The 22,962-nt window shown below is 36.2% G+C and overlaps 1 protein-coding gene across 12 annotated transcripts in view; it reads left to right on the plus strand.

Annotated features, from left to right (window-relative positions):
* The first annotated feature begins 1,811 nt into the window (after positions 1 to 1,811).
* ICE2 (interactor of little elongation complex ELL subunit 2) overlaps positions 1,812 to 22,962 on the plus strand; it is a 60,747-nt gene continuing 39,596 nt past the window's right edge. For 4 of the 12 annotated variants that reach the window (XM_072962308.1, XM_072962311.1, XM_072962319.1 and 1 more), the window contains exons 1-6: positions 1,846 to 1,959; positions 2,617 to 2,733; positions 2,825 to 2,963; positions 5,375 to 5,479; positions 10,960 to 11,221; positions 12,272 to 12,391. In XM_072962308.1, the coding sequence (XP_072818409.1) occupies positions 2,923 to 2,963; positions 5,375 to 5,479; positions 10,960 to 11,221; positions 12,272 to 12,391 (528 nt within the window). In that variant the 5' untranslated portion in view covers positions 1,846 to 1,959; positions 2,617 to 2,733; positions 2,825 to 2,922. Of the gene's footprint in view, positions 1,960 to 2,616; positions 2,734 to 2,824; positions 2,964 to 5,374; positions 5,480 to 10,959; positions 11,226 to 11,787; positions 12,392 to 22,962 lie in introns of those variants that run through there. The other 8 variants (XM_072962313.1, XM_072962318.1, XM_072962309.1 and 5 more) reach the window with 7 other exon arrangements.

A 22,962-nucleotide genomic window follows, 5' to 3' on the forward strand; every position in this document is an offset into this window, starting at 1 on the left:
AAATCCATGTTCTTTTCATTGAACAGCTTCTGGTTTACAAAGAGCATAAAGAGGAAAGGATGCATATATTTAATGTATTTTAATGGCAAAAGTTATGAGAACTGATTTGTAGTCTCAGTTTCATCACTGATCATGTAATGTTGGTAAAGTCACTTGACATGTGGGCCTCAGTTTCCTTATCAGGAAAACAAAAGAGTTGGACTAGATAATCTCCAAAGTTCCTTCTGGCTCTAAAAATTCTGATTCTGTGTGCTATCTTGCAACCACCGGAACTCAGATACATGGAACAAGAGCACAGTGTTTGTTGATAATCTGTATCTCAGCACAGGCCAGATCTAGCGATGTTACCATGCCACATGACCATGGGCTGGTATACCCCAGCAACATGAGTGCTTGAGCAGTTCTTGAGCAGTTCTTGAGCAGACTAGGACAGGAATCCCAACTGTGCATGCCTTGCAAGATAGTATCCAACACGTAAACCTCTACACCACCTTGATGGCCATCTCTGTCCTAGTACATGTATCCACATCACTCACCCAATAAGAAATGTTACCCCACAGTGCTAAGCACTGCACCAGTTGATTTGCAAGCATTCACAAGCCGTCTCCTAACCAGCCTCTTCCCTACAACTCATTCAATACGGTGTCAGATAACACCTCTTAACACAGATACGCTCTGATTGTGTCATTCCCCTCCTTATAAGCTCCCTCTTCCTTCCAGCATTCTATTTCTTATACAATAAAGTCAAAATCCTTAGTCTGGCTTGTAAAGTCTTCTACAGACTGGTTCTAAGCTATTTTTCCAAAGCTCTTTCCTCTACTACTCTTCAGAGACTTTGCATTGCAGGCAAAATAAACCATCTAAGGGTCCCTGTGTTGAAGGGAGATTTTTAACATAAGTATAATTTTTATGTAAACATAATTTTAAACAATATCGTAAATCATTCCAAAATTTAGAACATGCTTTCGCTAGCATACAAACTGGACTCTATTCATGCAATAGGCTTACTCAGCTCCTTGTGCTGGTCTCTGCCTAGAATGTCCTTTCCCATCATCCACAAACTTCAAATTCTTCAAATGAACTGACATGTCAAGTGCCCAATGTGGTAACTGACATGTAAGTACTCATAGATGTCTTTAGCTATTCAAAGACTGCTTTCTGTCCCTCTCTCCAGTAATTTCTCTCCCTCTCTGAACTCAGTCTTTTCTATAATACCTCTTTTGTGTAGCTTATCACTTTCTATTTCTTTTTGAAATTATTTAATGTGTGTGTTAGATTTCCAATGATCAAAAAGCTCTTGGAAAAACCCGTATTGGGTCTGAGTCCTCTGCATATGAAGCACCAAGCACAAATTTTAAGTGCTCAATAAATCTTCCCTTAGTAAATAAAAGTAAAACTACTGTGAGAGCCAGAGTGACCGCTGGAGGAAACTGACATCTAAAATGGGACGAGAATGGAGTGGAGGTGCTACCATGTGCCAGGTACCCGGCTGAGCACAGCTTTGTCCCTTATCTCATTTAATCCTTTCAAAAACCCTACTAAGTAGGTGCTAATAGTATCTCCATTTCACTGATGAGGAGTCAGGGTTAGGGAAGTTAAGACATTTGCCTAAGGTCACAACCAAGTCTGGGTCTTTTCAGTACTTTACTTGTGGCCGGTCCCCCTTCCAGTCTACGACCCCCACAAGATCGAGGGCTTTCTGAGAAAACATGCAGTCGCCAGCCTCTCAGGCCGGGGAGTTTGCTGGGTAGGGAGCCGAGGCGGGGACAGCCCTTCTGAGTCGCTCCGGCCCCGCCCGCTTGGTCGTTGGTGACGTCATCACGCAGGGCCCAGGCGGCGCGGCCACGTCCTTTAAATACGGCCTTCCCCCCGTCGCGCGCGACAGAGAGGAGTAGGGTGGAGTGTGTTTGTGTGTGGCGCGGGGAGTGCGGCCCGGGCCGAGCCGCCGCGGACCACGAGGTGGGCCGGAAGGCTGCTTTGCTGCGGAGACGCTGCGGGGAGGGAGCGCAGGCGGGCGCGCTCTTGAGCGGCGGGAGGAGGAAACATGGCGGCCCCCGGGCCGGGCCGGGCCCCTCGGCTCCTGGTGCTGGCGCGGCCCCTCCCGCGGTTTTTTCCTCGCGGCTTTACCTCCTTTTCTGGAGCATTGTTTCTCCTTTCATCCCCTTTCCCTCAGCCATCCCTTTGCCTTCATCGGCTCTCCCGTCCCAGCCCCACACTGGGTGGAAGTGTGGGAGGTGGGTTAGGTCAGGTATTGAGAGACGACGCCTACACTTAACTGCTGGTTGCTCACACACTCTATCTGTCTTTCTGGGGTGGCAGGAGAAACACTGAGCATGCGGGGTTCATGTGCGAGCCAGATTTGTAGTCCTGATTCCTCTAAGTGAACTTGTGAATTGTCAGTTATTGGGCCTTAATCTCCTCAAAAGTGAGATTCTTCCTGAAGGATTATTGATGTCCAGAGAGCTTCTGCCCTGCGTGATTTGCCGGAATCTGCCCCGTAACAGTGTATAGCTAGGAAAACGGAAGAAAGATTTATTTTGGCAGTAAGAGGGGCGGGGGTAGGGGGTAGGAGATGGGGAGCTCACGTCCGTTCTTCTGGGGCTTCTATTTCTTCAGTGAGTGTCAATGACGTTCCTGGACTAAGGATCATCAGCTTCCCTGTTCTGCTGCAAAGACGTTGGGAGTATTCATCTGTCCGCTTTTTTCTCTTTTAGGTGCCCTTGTCAATTGAAGGTAGGTGTTAGGAACAGGTTCTTGTCTCAGTTAACAATACCTGGCCCAGCCAATCACCTGCTTTTGATCTTGACCTTTTGTGTTTCCTCAGTTGAGTGTAAATACTAGAGAAATCCTGTACCCTCTGGAGCCTGCACTTACTGCCAGGCAGCAAAATTGTGAACTAGAGTGAAGCAGAAATCTAGGAATATGAGCTCCATGATGGCCATGGGCGAACCAAGGCTGAACTGGTGAGTTACATTTGTTTGTAATCCCCTAAAGAAGATTGAAGTGGGTCTGGTGGCTGGATTAGGAAAGGATGGTGTCTGGCTTGGAGAGATTTCGAGGAAACAGAAAGGGAATATAAATTCAGTGGCTTAGAATTTACCCCATCCTCATCTTCCCCTACTGAACACTTTTGAGTTAACACTGACTGTACTTCCTCTCCTAAAATGACAATTCAACACTTAGATTACCACTAGGTATAATTGTTACCGAGTCCAAGCCTGTACTTCTTGCCACATGACAGGCCAGTAAATCAAGAGAGCAGTTGTTGGGGCCAGGAATAGTGACTTTATTCGGAAAGCCAGGAGACCGAGAAGATGGACTAGTGTCTCAAAGAGTGGCCTTCCCCAACTTCGAATTCAGTCTTTTGTACTAAAAGGGGAGGGAATAAAGTTCTGGTTATGGCCAGACTGCAGAGGAGCTGTGTTAATTTCTTCCTTCCTGCAGCCATTCACAGGTGGGCTTGGTTAGGATGTTTCCTCTGGACTAATCAAAGGTATTTTAGCTTAATGCTCTTTACCTGGGAAACAGGGTTCCCAGAGATGGTCCTTTCAGTATACTGAAAGTATTCAAGCTAATAGGCAGCACCCTTTAGTAGTTAACTTGTAATAGAATACAAAGGTTTTTCCCTGTTACATACCTCAATCATGTATTTATTATTGATCTTAGTGAAGGAAAGATGCTAGAATTTTCTTGTGTTCAAGAACCTAGCACATTTCTGTACAAGTAATAGACCTCTTTAAGAATAGACAAGCTTCTTCTTGTTATATTGGAATCTGTATGAAGTGATAATGTAAACACATAGACTGTATTTTGGAAGTGTATGAAAACTTCACAAATAGAGGCCTCTGTTACAAAGTAATATAGTGGCTTTGTATAAATCTGCCTAATGTAGGTGCTGCTTTAGATCGATGTAACATACATTTACTGAGCATCTACTCTTTGCCAGCTGAGGCATTTGCTGGCCAAGGAAAAATCTAAAGTTACAAAAGATTACATTTATACTAAAATAGTACCTGACTCAAAGAAGATTCAATCAGTATGTGCTCCAGTATAATGGATATAGACAATAATATTGTCTATAATGATGTAATGTGGTAAATATTGCTTCAATGGCAGTCATACTGCAATATAGAAATTTTATCAAAGTAACATGCTGTACACCTTAAATTTAGAAAATGTGACGTCAGATTTGTCAGATAAATAAATAAAATCAGTATGTACTCAGTAAGTACTTCTTTACTGCGAACAGTCTTCCCTTCTTCCAAGGAGCTCACAATCCATGAGGCGCATGACACTGTTTTTGTATGATATGCAAAAACCTTGGAATGTAATGAGATGTCACATATACAGTACTGTAACAAGTAATAAGAAACTACCCCGGTGATTAGCAAATAAGACTTTTTAATTTTATCATTTATACCTTAATCATTATTTTTCGGATAAACGCCTTTAAAAACAGTAAGAAATGAATATGGAGCAAATATGCTAGAATTTCCCATTTTAGAAATGGGCCAGCCAGAAGTTGCCATTTGATTAGGTTGTTCTGTTGTAAGTTTTAAGAAGTATGCATATTTATGCTCCTTGCCATAAAGAATGTGCTCAGATGCCACACAGATTATATGCCATTGACACTGTGAAACCAGACATGGCTTAGGGCCTTTGCACGGTATTATAGCCTTTGGAACTGTCTTTTTCTACAGAATCCTTCTAATCTTCATCCTCTCTACAGTAATGGTTCTCATCCTGTTTTAATTTTTAAATTCCTTCAGTCAACCATCACTTATTAGATGCTTACTATAAGGAAAGCATTAACTATAATATGTTAGTCTGTAAGTTAATTACAATGTGGAAAATCATATATGACCTTACAGGTGGTTTCAGTAGAGGCATACCATTTATCATGTTTGCCAAGTTAACGAAAATAGTTAATCAATCTTTGTAGTGTCTCTTTGCCCTGCACGATAGTGAATGAGACAAAAACAGATTGAGAAGCACTTTCAGCAGTCAGACGTCTTAATGTTATGCCACAGAGCCTGAGGGGAGCCTCGCCCCTGACAGACCCTTTATAAGTCTTCATTCTGTTCCATCCTTAAGTCTCAAGTATCTCTGACATTTAACTGGGTACTAAATGAAAAAGCAAGGGTGATGGTTGGAACTGGAGAATTTCAGAATAGGCCTAAGTTAAAAGCTATCCAAAAAGTAAAACATCTAAACTCACACATCTGGAACATGAAATTAAAATTATTAAGAGGTTATTGTCTGGGAAGGGGATGCAGAGGACATGCAGTTATAAATTACAATTGTACCATTATGCTTCTTAATCTAGCATGAGATTTTGAATTGTTAAATTTAAGTAAATTACTTTGTTTTACAGGGATGTTTCCCCCCAAAATGGCCTTAAGACATTTTTCTCTCGAGAAAATTATAAAGATCATTCCATGGCTCCAAGTTTAAAAGAACTGTGTGTTTTATCTAACAGGTAATATGTTTGTTTACTTGGTTATTTATTTCCATATTTGACTGTTAATTTTTCTGATAGTTGAAGTTTCACATCTATCTGTCTATATCCACTATTAAACCTTCAAGTTGTAGAAATGCAAAATTAGAAAATAGAAGAACCCAGTATTCAAAGACAGCCATTCTTAGGTATACATATATATCTTCTGAGACCTTTCTCCTCACATGAACTGATGCATATTAAAACAAAAATGGGGTCACACTATAAATACTGTAAAATACTGTAAACACTGTAGAACTGTTTTGCATTTTGCTTTTTTCATTTTAAATAATATTTGGGATATTTTATTCCCCTATGTATTGCTCAGTCTTCTTAATGATTACACATTGCTTTATTATACAGAAATACTTTTAATTCTTTTAGCTAGCCCTACATTGCAAAATGTTTGTGTTCCTCTTTTTTCTGTCATTTTAAGCAGTAACATTGATGAACTTCTTGTAATTATTTCTATAGGATAAATTAATAGAAATTGTTTGATCAGATTCTGTAAACATTTTGTTTATTTATTTATTTTTTGTTTTTGTTTGTTTGTTTTGTGGTGTTTTTACACCACACTTTTTTAAATTGAGTTATAGTCAGTTTACAAACATTTTATATTTTGATCGATACTGCCAAATTGCCATAGAGTTTCTTCCCTCTCTGGTATGGATTGATACCAGTATTAAGTGATAGTTTTACCTTCTCACTGCTTACCTGCCTGTAACAGCACTTCTTTCCTTTGTGGTTGGCTGTTTCTTCTTTATTGTGAATGAATCTTGAAATTAAGTAATCAGGTTTACTAGAAATGAGTGAAAATATGCCAGATGAGGAATTGCGGTGCTCCCCTAGAGGAGCTCAGTATTTACTTTCATCTTTTCTCCACTCCTTTTGCAATGGAGAGAGCATATTTCCAGGCTTTGCATGAATCCCTCCCGTTTACTTTCTTATGTCTTCTCTCATTTGTACTTAGATGTCTTTAAAGATTTGTGTATGCTTGCTGGGAGGAAATGAGGGACAAAAAAGCTACAAAACATACAGAAAACAGCAAAATGGCATTACTTAGTCTTTCCCTATCAATAATTACTTTAAATGGATTAAACTCTCCAGCCGAAAGGGATATTGGGAGAATTGGTTTAAAAACAAGATTTAGAAAAAAAACTTGATCTTTACTGTACATCCTACTATACTTGCATTCACCGCACACCCCACTCTAATTTGCCTTCTGTGGTCGCTAGTCTACTAAAACTGTTCCTCTCAACATCACCAGTGAGCTCTTGACTATGGAAATATCTCACTCTCCTTGTTTTCTGGATGACTGTGGTATTTTTCAGTGGAATCAATTAATTGCCACCATTGATATTCATTTAGGTTGTTTCCATTCCTTTACTATTACAAACAGTGAGCATCCTTTTTATACATGAGCTCGTATAAGGATAAGTTCCTGTGAAAGGAGGCTGTGTGTGTGTATGTGTGTGTGTGTTTTATCTTTATAGACACTGCCAGATTGCTATTAAAAACACTGAAGAAGCAGGTGCTTTTTGATTCGATCAGATGAATAGATAGGTTCACGTAAAGGCAAGCAGAAGTTGTATTAAAAAGACAGTTTTAAAAAATAAATATTTTAAAGAGGCAAATTCAGGAGCAACATTTACTGCGAAAGGGCATGAGTATGATGTTTTTGCCAATACCAACTACAGAAAGTTAAAACCTCTTATCGATGTGAATCTATGGATAGTTTTCAAAAGCTTTTTCTGTTGCTCAGCTTGTAACAATGTCTTGGGGATAACCAGCTTCTTAAAACTTACTACCAATTAAATAAAGAATTGCCTTTGTTTATCTGAATCAAAGAATGCCTACCAGTTCTAGTGTCCTGGGATTTAGTGTGCATATGTCTTTACCTTTAAAAAAATTTTTTTTTAATTTTTCATCATTTTACTAGCTTTTATCTGTCTCACTTTTTTCAAACTAAGAATTTCTAATATTAATCTTATTCATCCTGCTGCTGCTTCTTATTGTAATGTTTTTTCTGAGTCGGGTTCTATTCAGCATATCCCAAGTGTGGGTTGTAGTTTGAAACATGTAAGGGAGAGGATGTCTGCTGGCAGCTGAGTACACCTAATTACTAAAATCTTTTTTTCTTAGAATATTGCCGATTTTTCTTTAGATTTCTATATAGTACAAAATACTTCATTAGTATAATATACATTTTAATATAGAAGCAATAAAGGCACAAGTCACTGATGTATGTTTCTAGTCTTTTTTGCTAACCTGTAGTTTTATTACAGTAAGAACAAATTTTTCAGACTGTATAAAATTACCACTGTTTTCTTAATGGAAAAACTAGGAATAATGTAAATTTTTTATTAGCCCTAATTTTGCATTTTTTGTGTTCTGTAAATAACATATTTGGGAAAATATTGATACTTCTAATTATGCTACTTTAAACAGTATGAGGCTTTTGTTCAATGCTGCTTCTTCCACAATAAGGTCAAAATTTGCCTTTTTGAAAATTATTTTCTGATTGTAGGACATCTGTAATTGTGTTTTAAGCCAACAAAGGGGAAAGTAGCTTCAAATACAAAAAGAAGAGATTTTAATGTGTTTAATACAGAAAAGTAAATCCAATCCAGGAGATACAGGTAGACTTTAGATGGAGGCTCAAATCACCATTTCCAAATGCTACTTAAAGAAGCTACCCAAACCAGAAGACTTAAAGCATAGGAGACTAAAAGTTTTGAATTCTGCCTTTTTTCATAGAAACTTTAATTTTTAGAAGAATGGGTAGTTGACAAAATGAAGGGGGAAACTTCAAACCATCAACTGAAATAAAATATAATGCTATAAAATGTGGGTAGAGAAACCCTGTCAGATGTTTTTTGGCTTGCACCCTGATGAAGATTTTGACAGCACTGCACAGGGAAATGATCTTGATGTGCTGCCATTTCATTCCTTGCTGAATGTAGCCAATTTAAACTGCTAGAATTTCTTGACATTCCTACTTTGGCATATCTGAGTCAGCATCTTGTTGCTGCAGCAGCTTAATTAAATTTGCCAGTTTGTGCCACAAGGACAGACATGTTCTCATATTCAGAGAGACAGCTGTGAAGCAGTATTGTTAAGAGTTGCGGACACAATGCTGTTAGGTTTGAATACCTCTCAAGACATTTTCTAGTGAGAAATCAATTTGCTGTAATACATTTCTCCCAAGATCAGCAGTTAATATTCATTTTGTTAACCTAAAATATGCTTATTTTTATGCAGTTATTGGAGAAACTTTAGTAGCTAAGTATGTCTTCTTTCACTTGTGTTATTTTCAGAGCCGATCTAAGCATCCTTATTTTAATTTCCAAAATTCCTTTCCCATTTACTAACCTGCTCTCTTGATTAGTTTTCCACCTAGAGTTTAGCTCTCAAAGAGTAGTCTTGAATATTTCGCCTTATTTTTGGGTCCTAAGTCTTTTTTTCTAAAGAATTTTGGAATTTTTACCATATTTCTTCTAGAATGGTAAAGTTGATTTAAAACAAATAAGTGTTAGTTTTGGATGAGTTTTAACTCACCTTTTGTCCAGACATGAATCTAGATTGTTATTTCTCAAATTTATCAGGCTGAAACTCTCCTACTCTGCATAACAAATGTTAGTAAGGTATAAGACACCTTGTTTAGTTTGAATTAAAATAGTAGCCACAGATATAACATTTTAAAATAATGTTCTAGATATATAAATCTGAAATAAAAGGAAAATAATTTATATTATGCTATGTACGGTAGTAGATACTGCTGCACTAGAAAATGCAATGAAGTAGTCGCATGCAGTAGCTAAAATGAATAATGCTGGATTTAAGAGAAATAAGGTAAACTGCCATAAGAGAATCATAAGAAAAAAAAAAAGAATGAAATGCATTGTTAGGATAGGTAATAACAGACCATACTTAACTTGTATATGATAAGAGAAAGCCTGAAAGGACCTTTGAAAACTGTGTGGGAAACTACCATACATTATAGGAATGTAGTTTTCCTCATCTCTGAATGCCTTTAATTCTTCTCATATTTGGGACAACCCAAATGCCGCCACAGGCTTCCAGAATGCCCTGAGGGGAAATACTGTTATGACTGAAAAACAATGGTCTGAATATTTCTTTCCCTTCCCCTTTCTCCCTCTTAATCTCTGATTTTGCTGCCCTTAGGATTCTTCACCTATTAAATATGTTTGGAACTTGAAATCTCCATAGTTACATTGTATTGATGCACATATTTACTTTTCTTTCTTCCTCATTCGTTTGCCTGATCCACTTGATTGTAAGGTCCTACAGGGTAGAGTGGTATTGAGCTCAGTACTAGTTGTAAGTCTAGTACCCAGCATAGCACTGGCACATGGTAGTCACTCAAAATAATCATTAATGAATGGAGGAATGAAGGATGAATCAATAGACATTCATTCTTTCATTAGTTTTCCTTCCTCTTGGGTTATTGTTCTTGTTACTTATGTAGAACCAAATCAGAGAGAACAGTTACTGTGGTGGAAATTATAGTTGTAAAGACTAAGGAAATATAGTTTAGTGAGTGTGTGTACTTTAAAATTCTCTTATCAAAAATGTATATTACAACAATGAATGGCAGGAATAGAGACAGATTATGAACAAGATAAGCAATTTGTACTTACATACCTTAATTGGGGTAGTAAGGTGTTTTTTTTTAAAACTTGGGGGTAGTGTTTCATAAACAATATGGTAACAGATTCTCTGTTACTAGCTACTCACTAGCTACTCACTACTTCCCTCTAGTGCATTTCATTATCGATATGCCAAGCTTTCTCTTTTATATCCATATGAGACATAAATACATTTCCATATACTCAGCCATGTGCATGAGTGATAGTGGATTATACAACTTTTCTAAAACCACTGTTACTTCCATAAAATATATCACAATGTTAGAATTTCTTTTTAATTCTTGAGATAATTAAAGTGGAGAAAACCAGAAAATTAGAATATCTGTGAATTTGTGAACTGCAGGTTTGTGACCCCATCACATCCTGCCCTCAGTGGCTTTTGTTCACCACGTTAACTGATACATCTTACTGAAGAATTTAAGTATTAAAAAACAACTTGCATTGCAATACAATATAAACACAAAATACCTGCATATATAATTGGCAAGGGTGATTTACCTATCTTAAGTAGAAGGAAAAAACTTCCAAATTGAAAAACTTGTCTAAGGATTATGCCTCTTCCTCTCCATCAGATAATTGAAGGTAGGCTTGTAAAGTGATCCTATTCTGCAGAATACTGAATTTACACCAAATGGCGAAACATCAAAATGCAGGTGGCAGAGTTAGATATAATCCAGAATTTACTGTGTTAATCATTCTGTATTCTCCCTGGTGATTGAGAATCATGAAGTTTCATGATAGTAATCTTGCTGTGAAAAGCACGTATTTGTAAATTGTATTTTTTTTTTCCAGACGTGTAGGAGAAAATTTGAATGCCTCAGCAAGTTCTGTAGAAAATGAGCCGGCAGTTAGTTCAGCAACTCAAGCAAAGGAGAAAGTTAAAACCACAGTTGGAATGGTTCTTCTTCCAAAACCAAGAGTTCCTTATCCTCGTTTCTCTCGTTTCTCACAGAGAGAACAAAGGAATTATGTGGATTTGTTGGTTAAATATGCAAAAACTCCTGCAAATTCTAAAGCTGTTGGAATAAATAAAAATGACTATTTGCAGTACTTGGTATGTATTCTATTGTTTGGCTTCAGTTAAAAAAATTTTTTTTAAGTTAGGAAATAATTTAAATTTGCTTTTATGCTTTTAGGTGCAGTCATATTAACAAAAATGGAAAATATAAGGAGTTTAATTAGCAACATTGGTGCTTTAATTCTGTTGTTGATTCTGTTATAGCTCAGGCTTTTTGTTCTGGTTCTGAGTGTATTTCACTCCAGTTCATATTAAGTACTAGCAGTAGAACTTTACATTGCTCATTGAACCAGTTTTAAATTTTTGTTATTACTCTTTGTAGTTTACAAATTCTTCATTATATATGATCCTGTGCTGAACATCTTTGTTGCAAAGTCTTTTTTCATATCTATGATTGTTTCCATGAGATAAATTCATAAAAATATAATTGCCAGATCAAAAACTGTACATGTTTTTAAGGCTGTGATCTGCAGTTACACATGGGTAAGTTGTTCTGCAAAAAGTTTAAACCAATTTGTATGTATCACTCTTGTATGAAAGGTTTTTTAACAATGTCTTTTCTAATACTGAATGTTACCTTTTTTTTTTTTCCCTTAACGGAGGCACTGGGGATTGAATTCAGGACCTCATGCACGCCAAGCACGCGCTCTACCACTGAGCTATATTCCCCACCTCCAAGAATGAATGTTACCTTTTTTGCCTCTAATTTAATACAGAAAAAATGTTGATCTCTTGTCTTACATTAATTTACAGTGGTTATTAATGAAAATAAGCATTTCCCATGTGTTTATAAGCCATTTCTATTTCTTCTTTTGTAACTTGCCTATTCATGTGTTTGCTTATATTTACATTTAGGTGTTTGTGCTTTTTTATGTTAAGAGCATTTTATAAAATAATCTTATTTCCTAAGCCCATATTGTATTATTAGTCATTAGCTTATCTCTTCTTGTGAAATTAGCTTTTTCTTTGTGATTTGTGTTTTGGATGTGATACTTTGTAAGTCCAAATTATTAGAGTAATGTTTGAGAAGTGATTGTTTGTAACCAACTTCTTATTCCAAGACATGTCTACTTTTTTAAAAATCAGGATATGAAAAAACATGTGAATGAAGAAGTTACAGAATTCCTAAAATTTTTGCAAAATTCTGCAAAGAAATGTGCACAAGATTATAATATGCTTTCTGATGATGCTCGTCTTTTCACAGAGGTAAAAAAAAATCACATTTACTTAAACTGCCAAATAATAGACAATAGCAGCATTAAAAAATTTGTGATGATCCTGCCAAAAGCATGTGGAAATATTAATATTATCAAATTAGAAATTAAATTATATGGAGGTCTTTATTCATTATGTATTTAAATAGTAGTAGTACTGACTCTTCAAAATCATATACTATAGTGTTTTTATATTTTTTTCTTTTAATAATTCAGCCTACTGTAAATGACTTGCATTTACTTGAATGGATGGTTTGATCTGATGCGCTGATTTCCCTTGTGAGAAAATGGAGTTTAAAGAGTTTTCTTGGTCCTTAAAAATCTGAATGGTTCTTCAGAACCTAGTCACATAAATTTGTATTTATTATCTCCGTGGTAGCTCGCCACCACATGATAAATTTCATCAAATAATTCTTGGATACTTAAATTATTCATGCACATTTATTAGCAAAGCGTGTAAATCACTCTACCTTGTAACCGACCATCGTTCAGTGGGCACAGGAGAGATTTAGAATATACTACTTAAATAGTAAGTATTAAGAGTAGAGTAGTGGTAGAATTCATCTATAAACACCAAAACCAGCCTGAATTATTTTTAAGCCTTTAAAACCAGTCACTATACAAAACAGTGTGATACACTTAATAGTATTGAACTCCGCACTTAAAAATGGTTCACTTGGTAGGTTTTATGTGTTTTACCACAACTTAAAAAAAAATGTTTACTATAAATTGGAGGACAGCAGAGGATATTAGTTTTACTTTTTATAAGACACTTTTTAAGGTGAAATTTTGTTGTTAATATGAAACAAATGATTCTTCTAAATAAAAAGAAGAATTTCATTTTTATTTAATCTGAACCTAAGTATGATACACTCAAACGGAGTTTCAGATTTCTCCATATGGGAAGGGAACTGTAGCTGTTCCTACTGTAATAGTGCCTATGAAAGGACCAGAATGATGGTTTTAGAACATAAATCACATCCCCTCATTTTGCTGGTTTCAAATGGCCTCTCATCTTACTCAGAAAGAGACAGTCTTTACAGAGTTCTGCAGTGCCCTACATGATCCTGCCTCCTCACCCGCCATCCCTACCCCCAAGCCAGCTACATCTTCTACACACCTCCTCTCAGTTGTTCCACTCCAGCCTACGGGCCTCTTTTGTTTTTTTGAATACTCCAAGCATGGTCCCACCTTTAGCCCTTCCCATCTTTCTGGCAAGCTGTTCCCCAGATACCTGCATGGATTAGTTCTTTGATTTCTTTAAGTCTCTCTCTGTTCAGATGCCAACTATCAATGAGGATACTCCTAATTATCCTGTAAAAATTAACATCACCCTCAGTGTTCCCTTTACCATGTTTAATTTTTGTTTATTGCCTTTCTCCACAACACCTGTATGTAAGTACTGTTTGTGCACTGTTGTGTTCCCAGTGACTTGAATAATGCGTGGCACACAGTAAGTGCTTAATATAATTACTTGTTAAATGCATATAAAAATGTTTATTAACAGTACGTTATTTGATAGCTAGCAATCAGCATTGTCTGGTTTTTTTAGCCATATTGACTTGGCAGTACACGGCCTCTAGTTACATTTCATATCTCCACCACAAAGACTCACTGATTTTTATTTTATTGTTTAAAAAATTGTATATTATGAAATGTGATGTAACTGTGCAAAAGTATTTAGAGCAAATATATACAGGTTAACCCGTAATTATATAGTGAGCACCTATATGACTCTCTTCCAAGTCAAGAAATAAAACAATACCAGTAACCTAGAAGCCCCTTGTGTGTCCCTCCTAGATAATGACATTCTCCCTTAGTGAAAAGATAATCACTACGCTGAGTTTGATGTTGAAAATTTCCATGCCTTTTAAAAATGTTGAATTTTTTTGGTAGTTCAAGCTTTCTTTTGCTTGTTTTTGAATTTTATGTGAAGAGAATTCTTTTGTTCTTCTATGTGAACAGAATTCTTCCTCCTTTTACTTGGTAGTATGTTTGTGAGATTCATATGTATGTATATGTGTAGTTGTAGTACATTCATTTTCATTTCTGTGTATTTATTACATTATATCAATAAACTGCAACTTATTCTGTTAATCAAAATATGGGCCATTTCCAGTTTGGAGCTTATCCTAAGCAGTGCTCCTATGAAAATTCTCATTCACATCTCCTGGTACACATGAGCACACATTTCTCCTGGGTATATGGCTAGGAATGGAATGGAATTACTGGGCTGTAGAGTCTGCATATTTTCAACTTCAACAGATAACATTAGACTGTTTTTCAAAGTGGTTGTGCCACTTCACGTTCTACCCAACAGTGTTTGAGAATTTTTTACTCCATATCCTCAACAATTGATACTTAACTCATTTTAGTTTTAGCCAGTCTAGAGGATAAGGTGCCATAGATATAATAAGGCTATGAACCTTTTCCTATGCTTTTTGGTCCTTTCTTGTGAATTGACTGTAGATGTCTTGCCTTTTATTCTACTAGATTTTCCATCTTTTGTTACTGATATGTGGGGTATGTGGGGGCGTTGTATATTCTAAACACAAATGTTTTATGGGTTGTACAGTAGTCCCCCCTTAATCTCGGTTTCACTCTCCTGAGTTTCAGTTGTTCATGAATGGAAGATTCCAGAAGGAAATAATTCATAAGTTTTAAATCACACACCATTCTGAGTAGCAAGTCTTCTATCATGAAATTATGAAGAAGGAAAAATAAACTTGTGTTTTGCTGTCACACCTCAAACTGCAAGTTATAGCCATGTCACGTGATAAGTGGTTAGTTAAGACAGGAAAAACATTAAATGAGATATTTTGAGAGAGACCACGTTGACATAACTTTTATTACAGCATATTGCTATAATTGTTCTGTTTTTATTTTTCATTAGTTATTAATCTGTTTCTGTGCCTAAATTATAAATTAAACTTTATCATAGGTATGTATCAATAGGAAGTAATACTCGATTTTATCGGTGATTTCAGGCATCCCCTGAGGGTCTTGGAACATATCCCCTATAGAGAAGGGGGATTGCTGTATACATTGAAAGTTTTTTGTTTTACTTGACAAAACAATTTCTTTTAACCTGCGGGTTCCCTTTCATCTCTTTTTTTCCCTTAAACTTTATCTCTTCAGAAACTTGGACAATTTGACCTGTAAAGTTTCCTGTAGTCTAGATTTTGATGATTACCTATCCATGGTAGTGTTCAGCATGTTCCTCTTTCCTCTATATTTCTTATACATTGTCAGTGATCAGAATTAGTGTAATCACAGGGATGGAACACATAGATGGTGGTGTATTCTTTAATCAGGTGGCACATAACACCTGATTGTTTCTTTTTTGTGATGTTAGAGCTGTTGATGCTCAATGCCTAGATTCTTTCATTCTCTAGGGCTTGCAAAATTTTAGGATTCTGATTGCATCATTTATTTTTGTTTATTGGTTAGAGTAGCTTTAAGATACAGTTTTCCTCACCTCCTCTTTGGCTTCCCAGTTCGTGTGGCAGAAAACATGCTAGATTCTTGCCCTTCATATACCAGTTTTGAAAAAACGAATAGATTCCTTCTTACTTTACAATGGTGATGGGTATTTTTTAAAAACACTATTATTGAATCATGAAATTAAACATATTAGGAGGGTTTTAGTCCACTACAGTTACCCTCTTAGAAGTTCAAATAATACCAACTTTGCCCAGCGGCAGACTCTTCATATAGGCTTTTGAGTCCCTCATTTGAGGCTCATTTTGTACATTTCCTGTCCCAGCCATGGAATCAGCCATTTTTTGGAGCCTTTATTTCTTTTAGGGAAATGGTATTTTAAGACTATAATCTGGGTAGTGGGGATGCTCAGTGCTCCTGTGTTGATCATTGTTTCTGGAATATTTCAGTAGATGGAGCTAGAAAAAATATGTTTAAATTAAAAATACCATGTGAGTCTCATTTGCTTTATCCCACATTATACTCACTACAACCTCAGAATAACAATACTACCAATCAATAGAATTTCTGAGAACAGTTTGAAATTTTTTCATATGTTCTGCCCGTTCTCCCCTACTTTTTTAAAAAGTTTTACATCTTTATTATTAGAGCATATAGCCATTACATACTAAATAACTCTCCCTTTTGATCCACATTTAATTTTAAATGAATCTTACTGAGGTGTAATTTATATACAGCAAGTATCCATTTTAAGTGCATGTCAATGAGTCTTGACAGGTGTGTACATCTGTGTAACCATGACCACAGTCAGGATACATGGAGTATTTCTATCACACTGAAAAGATCTCTGTGCTGCTTTCCACCCGTGGCCTTAGGAAACCACCAGTTTGCTTTCTGTTACCATAGATTAGATTCGCCGTTTTTAGATTTTCATGAATATTAAATCGCACACAGTGTACTGTTTCGTGTCTGACTTCTTTTAGTGAGCATTTTTGAGATTCATCCACATTGATGCAAGTATCCATAATGTGTTCCTTTTTATTCCTTTTTGTTTTAGTGCATGGTTGTACCAGAATTTGTTTATCAACTCACCTGTTGATAGGCACTTGTGTTATTTCCCGTTTGGGGCAATTATGAATAAAACTATTATGAATATTCTTGCACAAGGGTTTTGGGGGGCATATGTCTGCATTTTTCTTGGGTATGTAGCTAAGTGTCCTATTTATAGATCATATGGCAAGTGTACAAAGTTAAATTTTACTAGAAACTGCCAAACTTTTTCATAGTAGATGTTCCATTTTACGGTGGAACTAGCAAGAGTTCCAGTTGCTGTACACTTCAGATAACACTTAGCATTGTTAATCTTTTTAAATTTTAGCCAACCAAATGGTGTGTATTGGTGGCTCCTAGTTTTAACTTGTAATTCCCCAAAGAGCAACGATGTTTGAACATCTTTTTGTGTGCTTATTGGCTTTGTATGTGTTCTTTTGTGAAATGCATGTTAAAATCTTGCTAATATTATTGCTTTTTATTTTTATTGAGTCTTGAAAGTTCTTTATGTATTCTTAATACAAGTCTGTTATGTTTTCTCCCAGTTTGTGGCATGGTTTTTAATTTTTTAAATAGTCTGTCTCAACAGAATTTTAATTTTACTGAAGTCTAATTTTTCAAAATGTTTTGTAGTTGTTAACTTGTATGTGTTCCAGCACACAAATATTTGCCAGCCCCAGTTGGTTCTCGTCTGGGGTCACTTTTATTCCTTTACTCCTGCCCACTCCCCACCCAGGGGGCTTCAGCAGTGTCCAGAGATATTTTTGATCATCACAACTGGCAGAGCACTATTGGTGTCTACTGGCTGGAGACCGGGGATGCTGCTGTTATCCTAAAATGCATGTGACATCCCTCTCTGCAACGAATTGTGGAGCCCCAAATGTCAGCAGTGCTTGTGTGGAGAAACCCTGATCTAGAGATTTTATAGTTTTAACTTTTACGTGAATGTCTTTTTTCATTTCAAGTTATTTTTTGTGCAAGATACGAGGTTTCTAGTTGTTCGAGCATAGTGATTCCCTATGGAGAGTGATTTTGCCTGCTACTAGACATTTAGTAATGTCTAGAGACATTTTGGGTCGTCAGAACTGAGGAAGAGGTGCTTTTGGCATCTAGTAGGTAGAGTCAAGAATGTTGCTGAATATACTCCAGTGTACAGGATGGCCCCTCCGACCACAAGGAGTTATCTGGTCTAAAATGTCGGTTGTGCCAGTGTTGAGAAATCGCCTTGCACTATTGGCTGAAAAAGCTATTTTTTTCTGTCATTGCATTCCCTGTCACTATTGATGTGTTGGTCAGTTTCCTGACTCCAGTCTCTTTCATTAATCAATCTATCTGTCTTTGTGCCTCTATTACCAGGTCTTGTAGTAAGTTTTGAAACCACATGGTGGAAGTCCTGCAACTTTGTTCTTTTCCAAATGTTTGCTTGTTTTGGTTCTTTTTGGTTCTTTGCATTTCCATGAAAATTTTGGAATCAGCTTGTCAATTTCTACAAAAAAGCTAAGTGGATTTTAACCGGGATTGCTTTGAATCTATAGAACTTGTATTTCACAAATAATACTTAAAATGATGTTTAGCTAGACTGCCTTTTGTTTTTAAATAAAATCTGACCATCTCTTGCCATTTAATTAGAAAGTTGAGTCATTTGCATTCATTGTGATAATTGATGTATATGGACCTGTTTATGATTTCTATTTGTCTTTTTCTAAACTTCTTTCTTTTACTTCTTCTAAGGGGATTGACTTTTTCCCCCCTTCCTTTTTTTCTCTTTATTGATATAGAGTTTATGCATTTTTGTTGTTGTTCTCTTAGTGGTTACTCTTGAATTTTCACAGTGAATTTTTTCCTCATTGAATTACCTTGTCACCATTGACCTATGGGTAAATTTGTCAATTCTGTTGTGTTCTAGTAATCTGTGTATCAATAGAGACCATGGAGCATTTTGACTCTTAACCACTTTCCTCCTCACTGATGATGTTTTAATGCTGTCTCTTTTTTAAACCTTTTTTATATGGCAGTGTTTGTCTTCCTTTATCTACAAATTTGGACTGTTTTTTGGCTTTTCATTTCCTCTTTTCAAATCTACATTCTGAGATTCTTATTATTACTGAAATGGTATATGTTCTAGATGTTCCTTTGGTGAAGGTCTCTTGGTCATGAACAGTCTTTTTTGTTTACCTGGAAATATTTTTATTTTTTCATTCTCGTAAGATAGTTCTACTCCATGCACAGTTCTAAGTTGACAGTTTATTTCTCAACATTTGAAGATATAATGTTACTTTTCCTGACTCATTATTATTACTGAAAAGGATGCTGTCTGTTTAACTGTCATTTCTTTTAGGGAATATATCTTTTCTCTCTGACTGCTCTTTATTTTTGGTGTGTTACACTTCCATTACAATGTACTTTTTTTTTTTTTAATCCTCCTCGGTTCATTGGTTTCTTGTATCTGTAGATTCAAATCCATCATGAGTTCTTAAAAAATTTCAGCCATTTTCAAATACTGCTTCCCCTTCATTTTCCCAACTCTCTTGGAATTCCCACATTTCCTTGGTTTCAGTCTGCCTTCCATTTCTCTTTTCTTGGTGTGGTAAAGTATATGTAACATAAAATTTAGTGTTTTCACCACTTTGAAGAATAGTTCGGTGGCATTAAATACTCTCACACTTGTGAAGGGATTTTCATCATCCGTCTCCCAAACTTCTTCATATTCCAGAACTGAAACTCTGTACTCATTAAGTAAAACTCATCATTCCCTCTCCCCTAAGCTCCTGGCAACCACCTTTCTGGTTTTTGTTTCTATGAATTTGGCTTCACTGGGTACCTTATATAAATAAAGTCATACAATATTTGTTCTTTTGTAACTGGCTTGTTTCATTTAGCATAATGTCTTCAAGATTCAATCATGCTGTAGCATGTGTCAGAATTTTGTTCCCTCTTTAAAAGATTTATTTTTAATTATGGTAAAATAATATAAAATTTACTGTCCTAACCATTTTTAAGTGTGCAGTTCTGTAGTACTAAGTAGGTTCATGTTCGTAGCCCATCTCCAGAACTCTTCATCTTTTGAACTGAGACTCACACCTATTTCTCTACACCTGTTTTTCCCCATATTTTCTTCCAACTCTCCAGACAGTAGGCCCACGGTTCCCCATGACCCACCCCTACACCCAGTTTAATAATTTGGTGGAATAGCTTACAGAACTCAGGAAAGTACTTTATTTGCTACTTCCAGTTTATTATAAAGAATATGACTTAAACAGCCTAATGGAAGAAAGAGATGCATAGGGTAAGGTTTGGGGGAAGAGGCACAAGGCTTCCATGCCCTCTCCAGGCATACCACCCGCCCAGCACCTCCAAGTGTTCACCAACCCAGAAACTTTCTGCATTCCATTGTTTAGAGGATTTCTATGGAGATTTCATCTGGTGGGCATGCTTGATTCAATCACTGGCAGCTAGTGATTAACTCAATCTCCAACTCCTCCCTTCCTTCAGGGAATAGAGCTAAAAGTTTGAACCCTCTCATGCTTTTGTCTTTCTGGCAACCATCCCCCATCCTGAAGCTATCTAGGTGCTTTTGGTTATTTCATTATCATAAAAAAGACATTCTTACCACTTAGGAGATTTCAGGAACTGTGTGTTAGGAACCAGGGCAAACACCAAATACATAGTTCTTGTTGTATCTCACCCATTAAACAATAATTCAGTTTCCCACCTCTTCCTAGCCTGTGGCAAATACCATTCTATTTTCTGTCTCCGAATTTGTCTATTGTTGGTACCCCCATATAAGTGCAACCATATAATGTATTTCTTTTTGTGACTGGCTCCTTTCATTTAATATAACATGAAGATTCATTCATGTTGTAGCATGTGTCAGAATTTCCTTCCTTTTTAAGGCTGAGTAAATATTCCGTTGCATATATATGGACATTTTATTTACCCATTCATCCACTGATGGACACTTGCTTTGCTTCCACTTTCTGGCTGTTGTGCATAATGCTCTTGTGAACGTGGGTATACATGTATCTGTTCAAATCTCTGCTTTTCTTCAACTAAATCCTCAACACTCCGCCTGATCTTAGAACTGGTTGAAGCATTGTCCTCAAGCCATCTCACCTTTCATGGGTTTTCTTACTGCTCCCTGCTCCTGTTTCTCCTCATTCAGGGCGTTTGGGGTTTATTTATTTATGGTCCTTGGAGAGTCTTCTTGCTTTTTACCGAGCCCAGAAATGCATGAAAACTGTTAGCTGCAGTTTACCCAGCACCTGGTGTTATTTGGATAGGAGTGCTTTTCAGGGTACCTACTCTACCATATTGCCAGAAATCGTGTGTATTAAATTTTAAGTTTCAAACATGTATGATATCGTATCATATTTTTTTGTTTCTGGAGCATAGTCATTTTCACCTTTCTTTGTAAAGATGTGTACATGCATGTACTTTTAGTGTATTTAACTTTCAAAATATTTTGAGTGTTAAATAACATTTCAGGTGAGTGGATAATGGGGAACAGCCTGAATCTCTTAACCTCCTTTGGTCAGTCTTAACTGTTTTTCAGAGATAAGTAAATTATTAATTTAAAAAATTTAATTAAACATATTCAATAAGGATCCATTAGTTACTTAATATCTACCAATTGTGGAGTACCTTTAATACTATATAATGTATCTAAGACTAGGTGTAAAACTATCTTAGATTTTACTTTGAATATTTCTCTTGCCATAAGTACTGAATTAAGTGAAACTCACTTAGGAAGCACTGTTACATCCAGCAGTTTTACCAAGAAAGATGTGCTGCCTCTAACCAGAATGGTCTCTTTGTCACATAGTTCTTACATATTTCTTTACTCTGCATTTCAGAGTTTTGTAATGACTTGCATAGGTTGGGAGTTGTTAGGGTTGAAAGTTAACTTGACAGTATAAATGAGGGGCAAAGATATTACGCAGATCTGAGTTTGCAGTTGACTAGGATTTTTAAAAACAAACAGGACCTCTCCATGTTAACCCACATCTGCCTTAATTGCAGATAATATCCTAAATTAAATACCAAGGTTGGTATTGAAAAGCGTAGAAGTGAGGGGGAAATGTCAAAGATAGTGGAGAGTGAGGATTAAAGAAGGGGAGAAGAGGATGTGAAACTGTAGATGAAAAGATGTACTGGAGTAGTGTTATTTGTGCCCTGACCTATTTTATAAATGAGTGGAAAGAGGATATGGATATATATAGATATGCTTATTGCTAAAAGCTTTTGTGAGCTAAAAGATATTCTAGAAGGTTAAGACTAAGATTCATTGACAGCAGAATCAAAAAACACATACAGTTGGCCCTTCATATCCATGAGTTCCACATCATTGGATACGGAGGGCTGATAGTAGTATACTATTTCATATAAGGGAGTTGAACATCCTTAGATTTTGATATCCATGGAGGATTCCAGAGATACTGAGGGAAACTGTGTATCTTAGAAGATAATGTAGTATGTGTGGATTTTTATTGTAACTCCCCTGTCCCCTCCCGAACTACTGTGCTTCATTGAGGTATGTATGTGTTATCACAAGTGGCATATATTCTGCTCGGGCAAAACTGAATTTTCCTTCCTCGTTACAGTTCCTTGTAAGTCATTAATATTTTGAAAACATTTTGAGAGAAGAAAATACTAAATATTCCATCATTTGAATTAGTTATAACATTTCTCATTAATTTTTTAGATTGTAGATTAGAATGACCTGTAAGATAGCTACTTTATTAATTCATTATGGTAGGGGTCTTTTTAGGATATTAAACTTATTTCTGATCATTTATATAACTGCTTTTATTGCCATAAAATGTGTTAAAATTTTCATGTGGCTCTACTTCTTTGACAGTTTCTTAAATAGCACAGAAAATATGATGTCTTCTCTAACTTTAAATTTTTATATAATTACAATTTTTAGTATTACTGAATATCAATGTTTTAAGAAATTAGGTTAAAAAGAATTGTTATGAAAAATAAAGAGTTTAAATCAAATAAGGAATATACAATATGCCCAGATTGTTTGAAGTTTAGTTAATGAAATGTAGCTAATGTTTGAAGTGAATA

Source organism: Vicugna pacos, chromosome 6, assembly GCF_048564905.1.
Source record: "Vicugna pacos chromosome 6, VicPac4, whole genome shotgun sequence".
Taxonomy (NCBI): Eukaryota; Metazoa; Chordata; class Mammalia; order Artiodactyla; family Camelidae; genus Vicugna; species Vicugna pacos.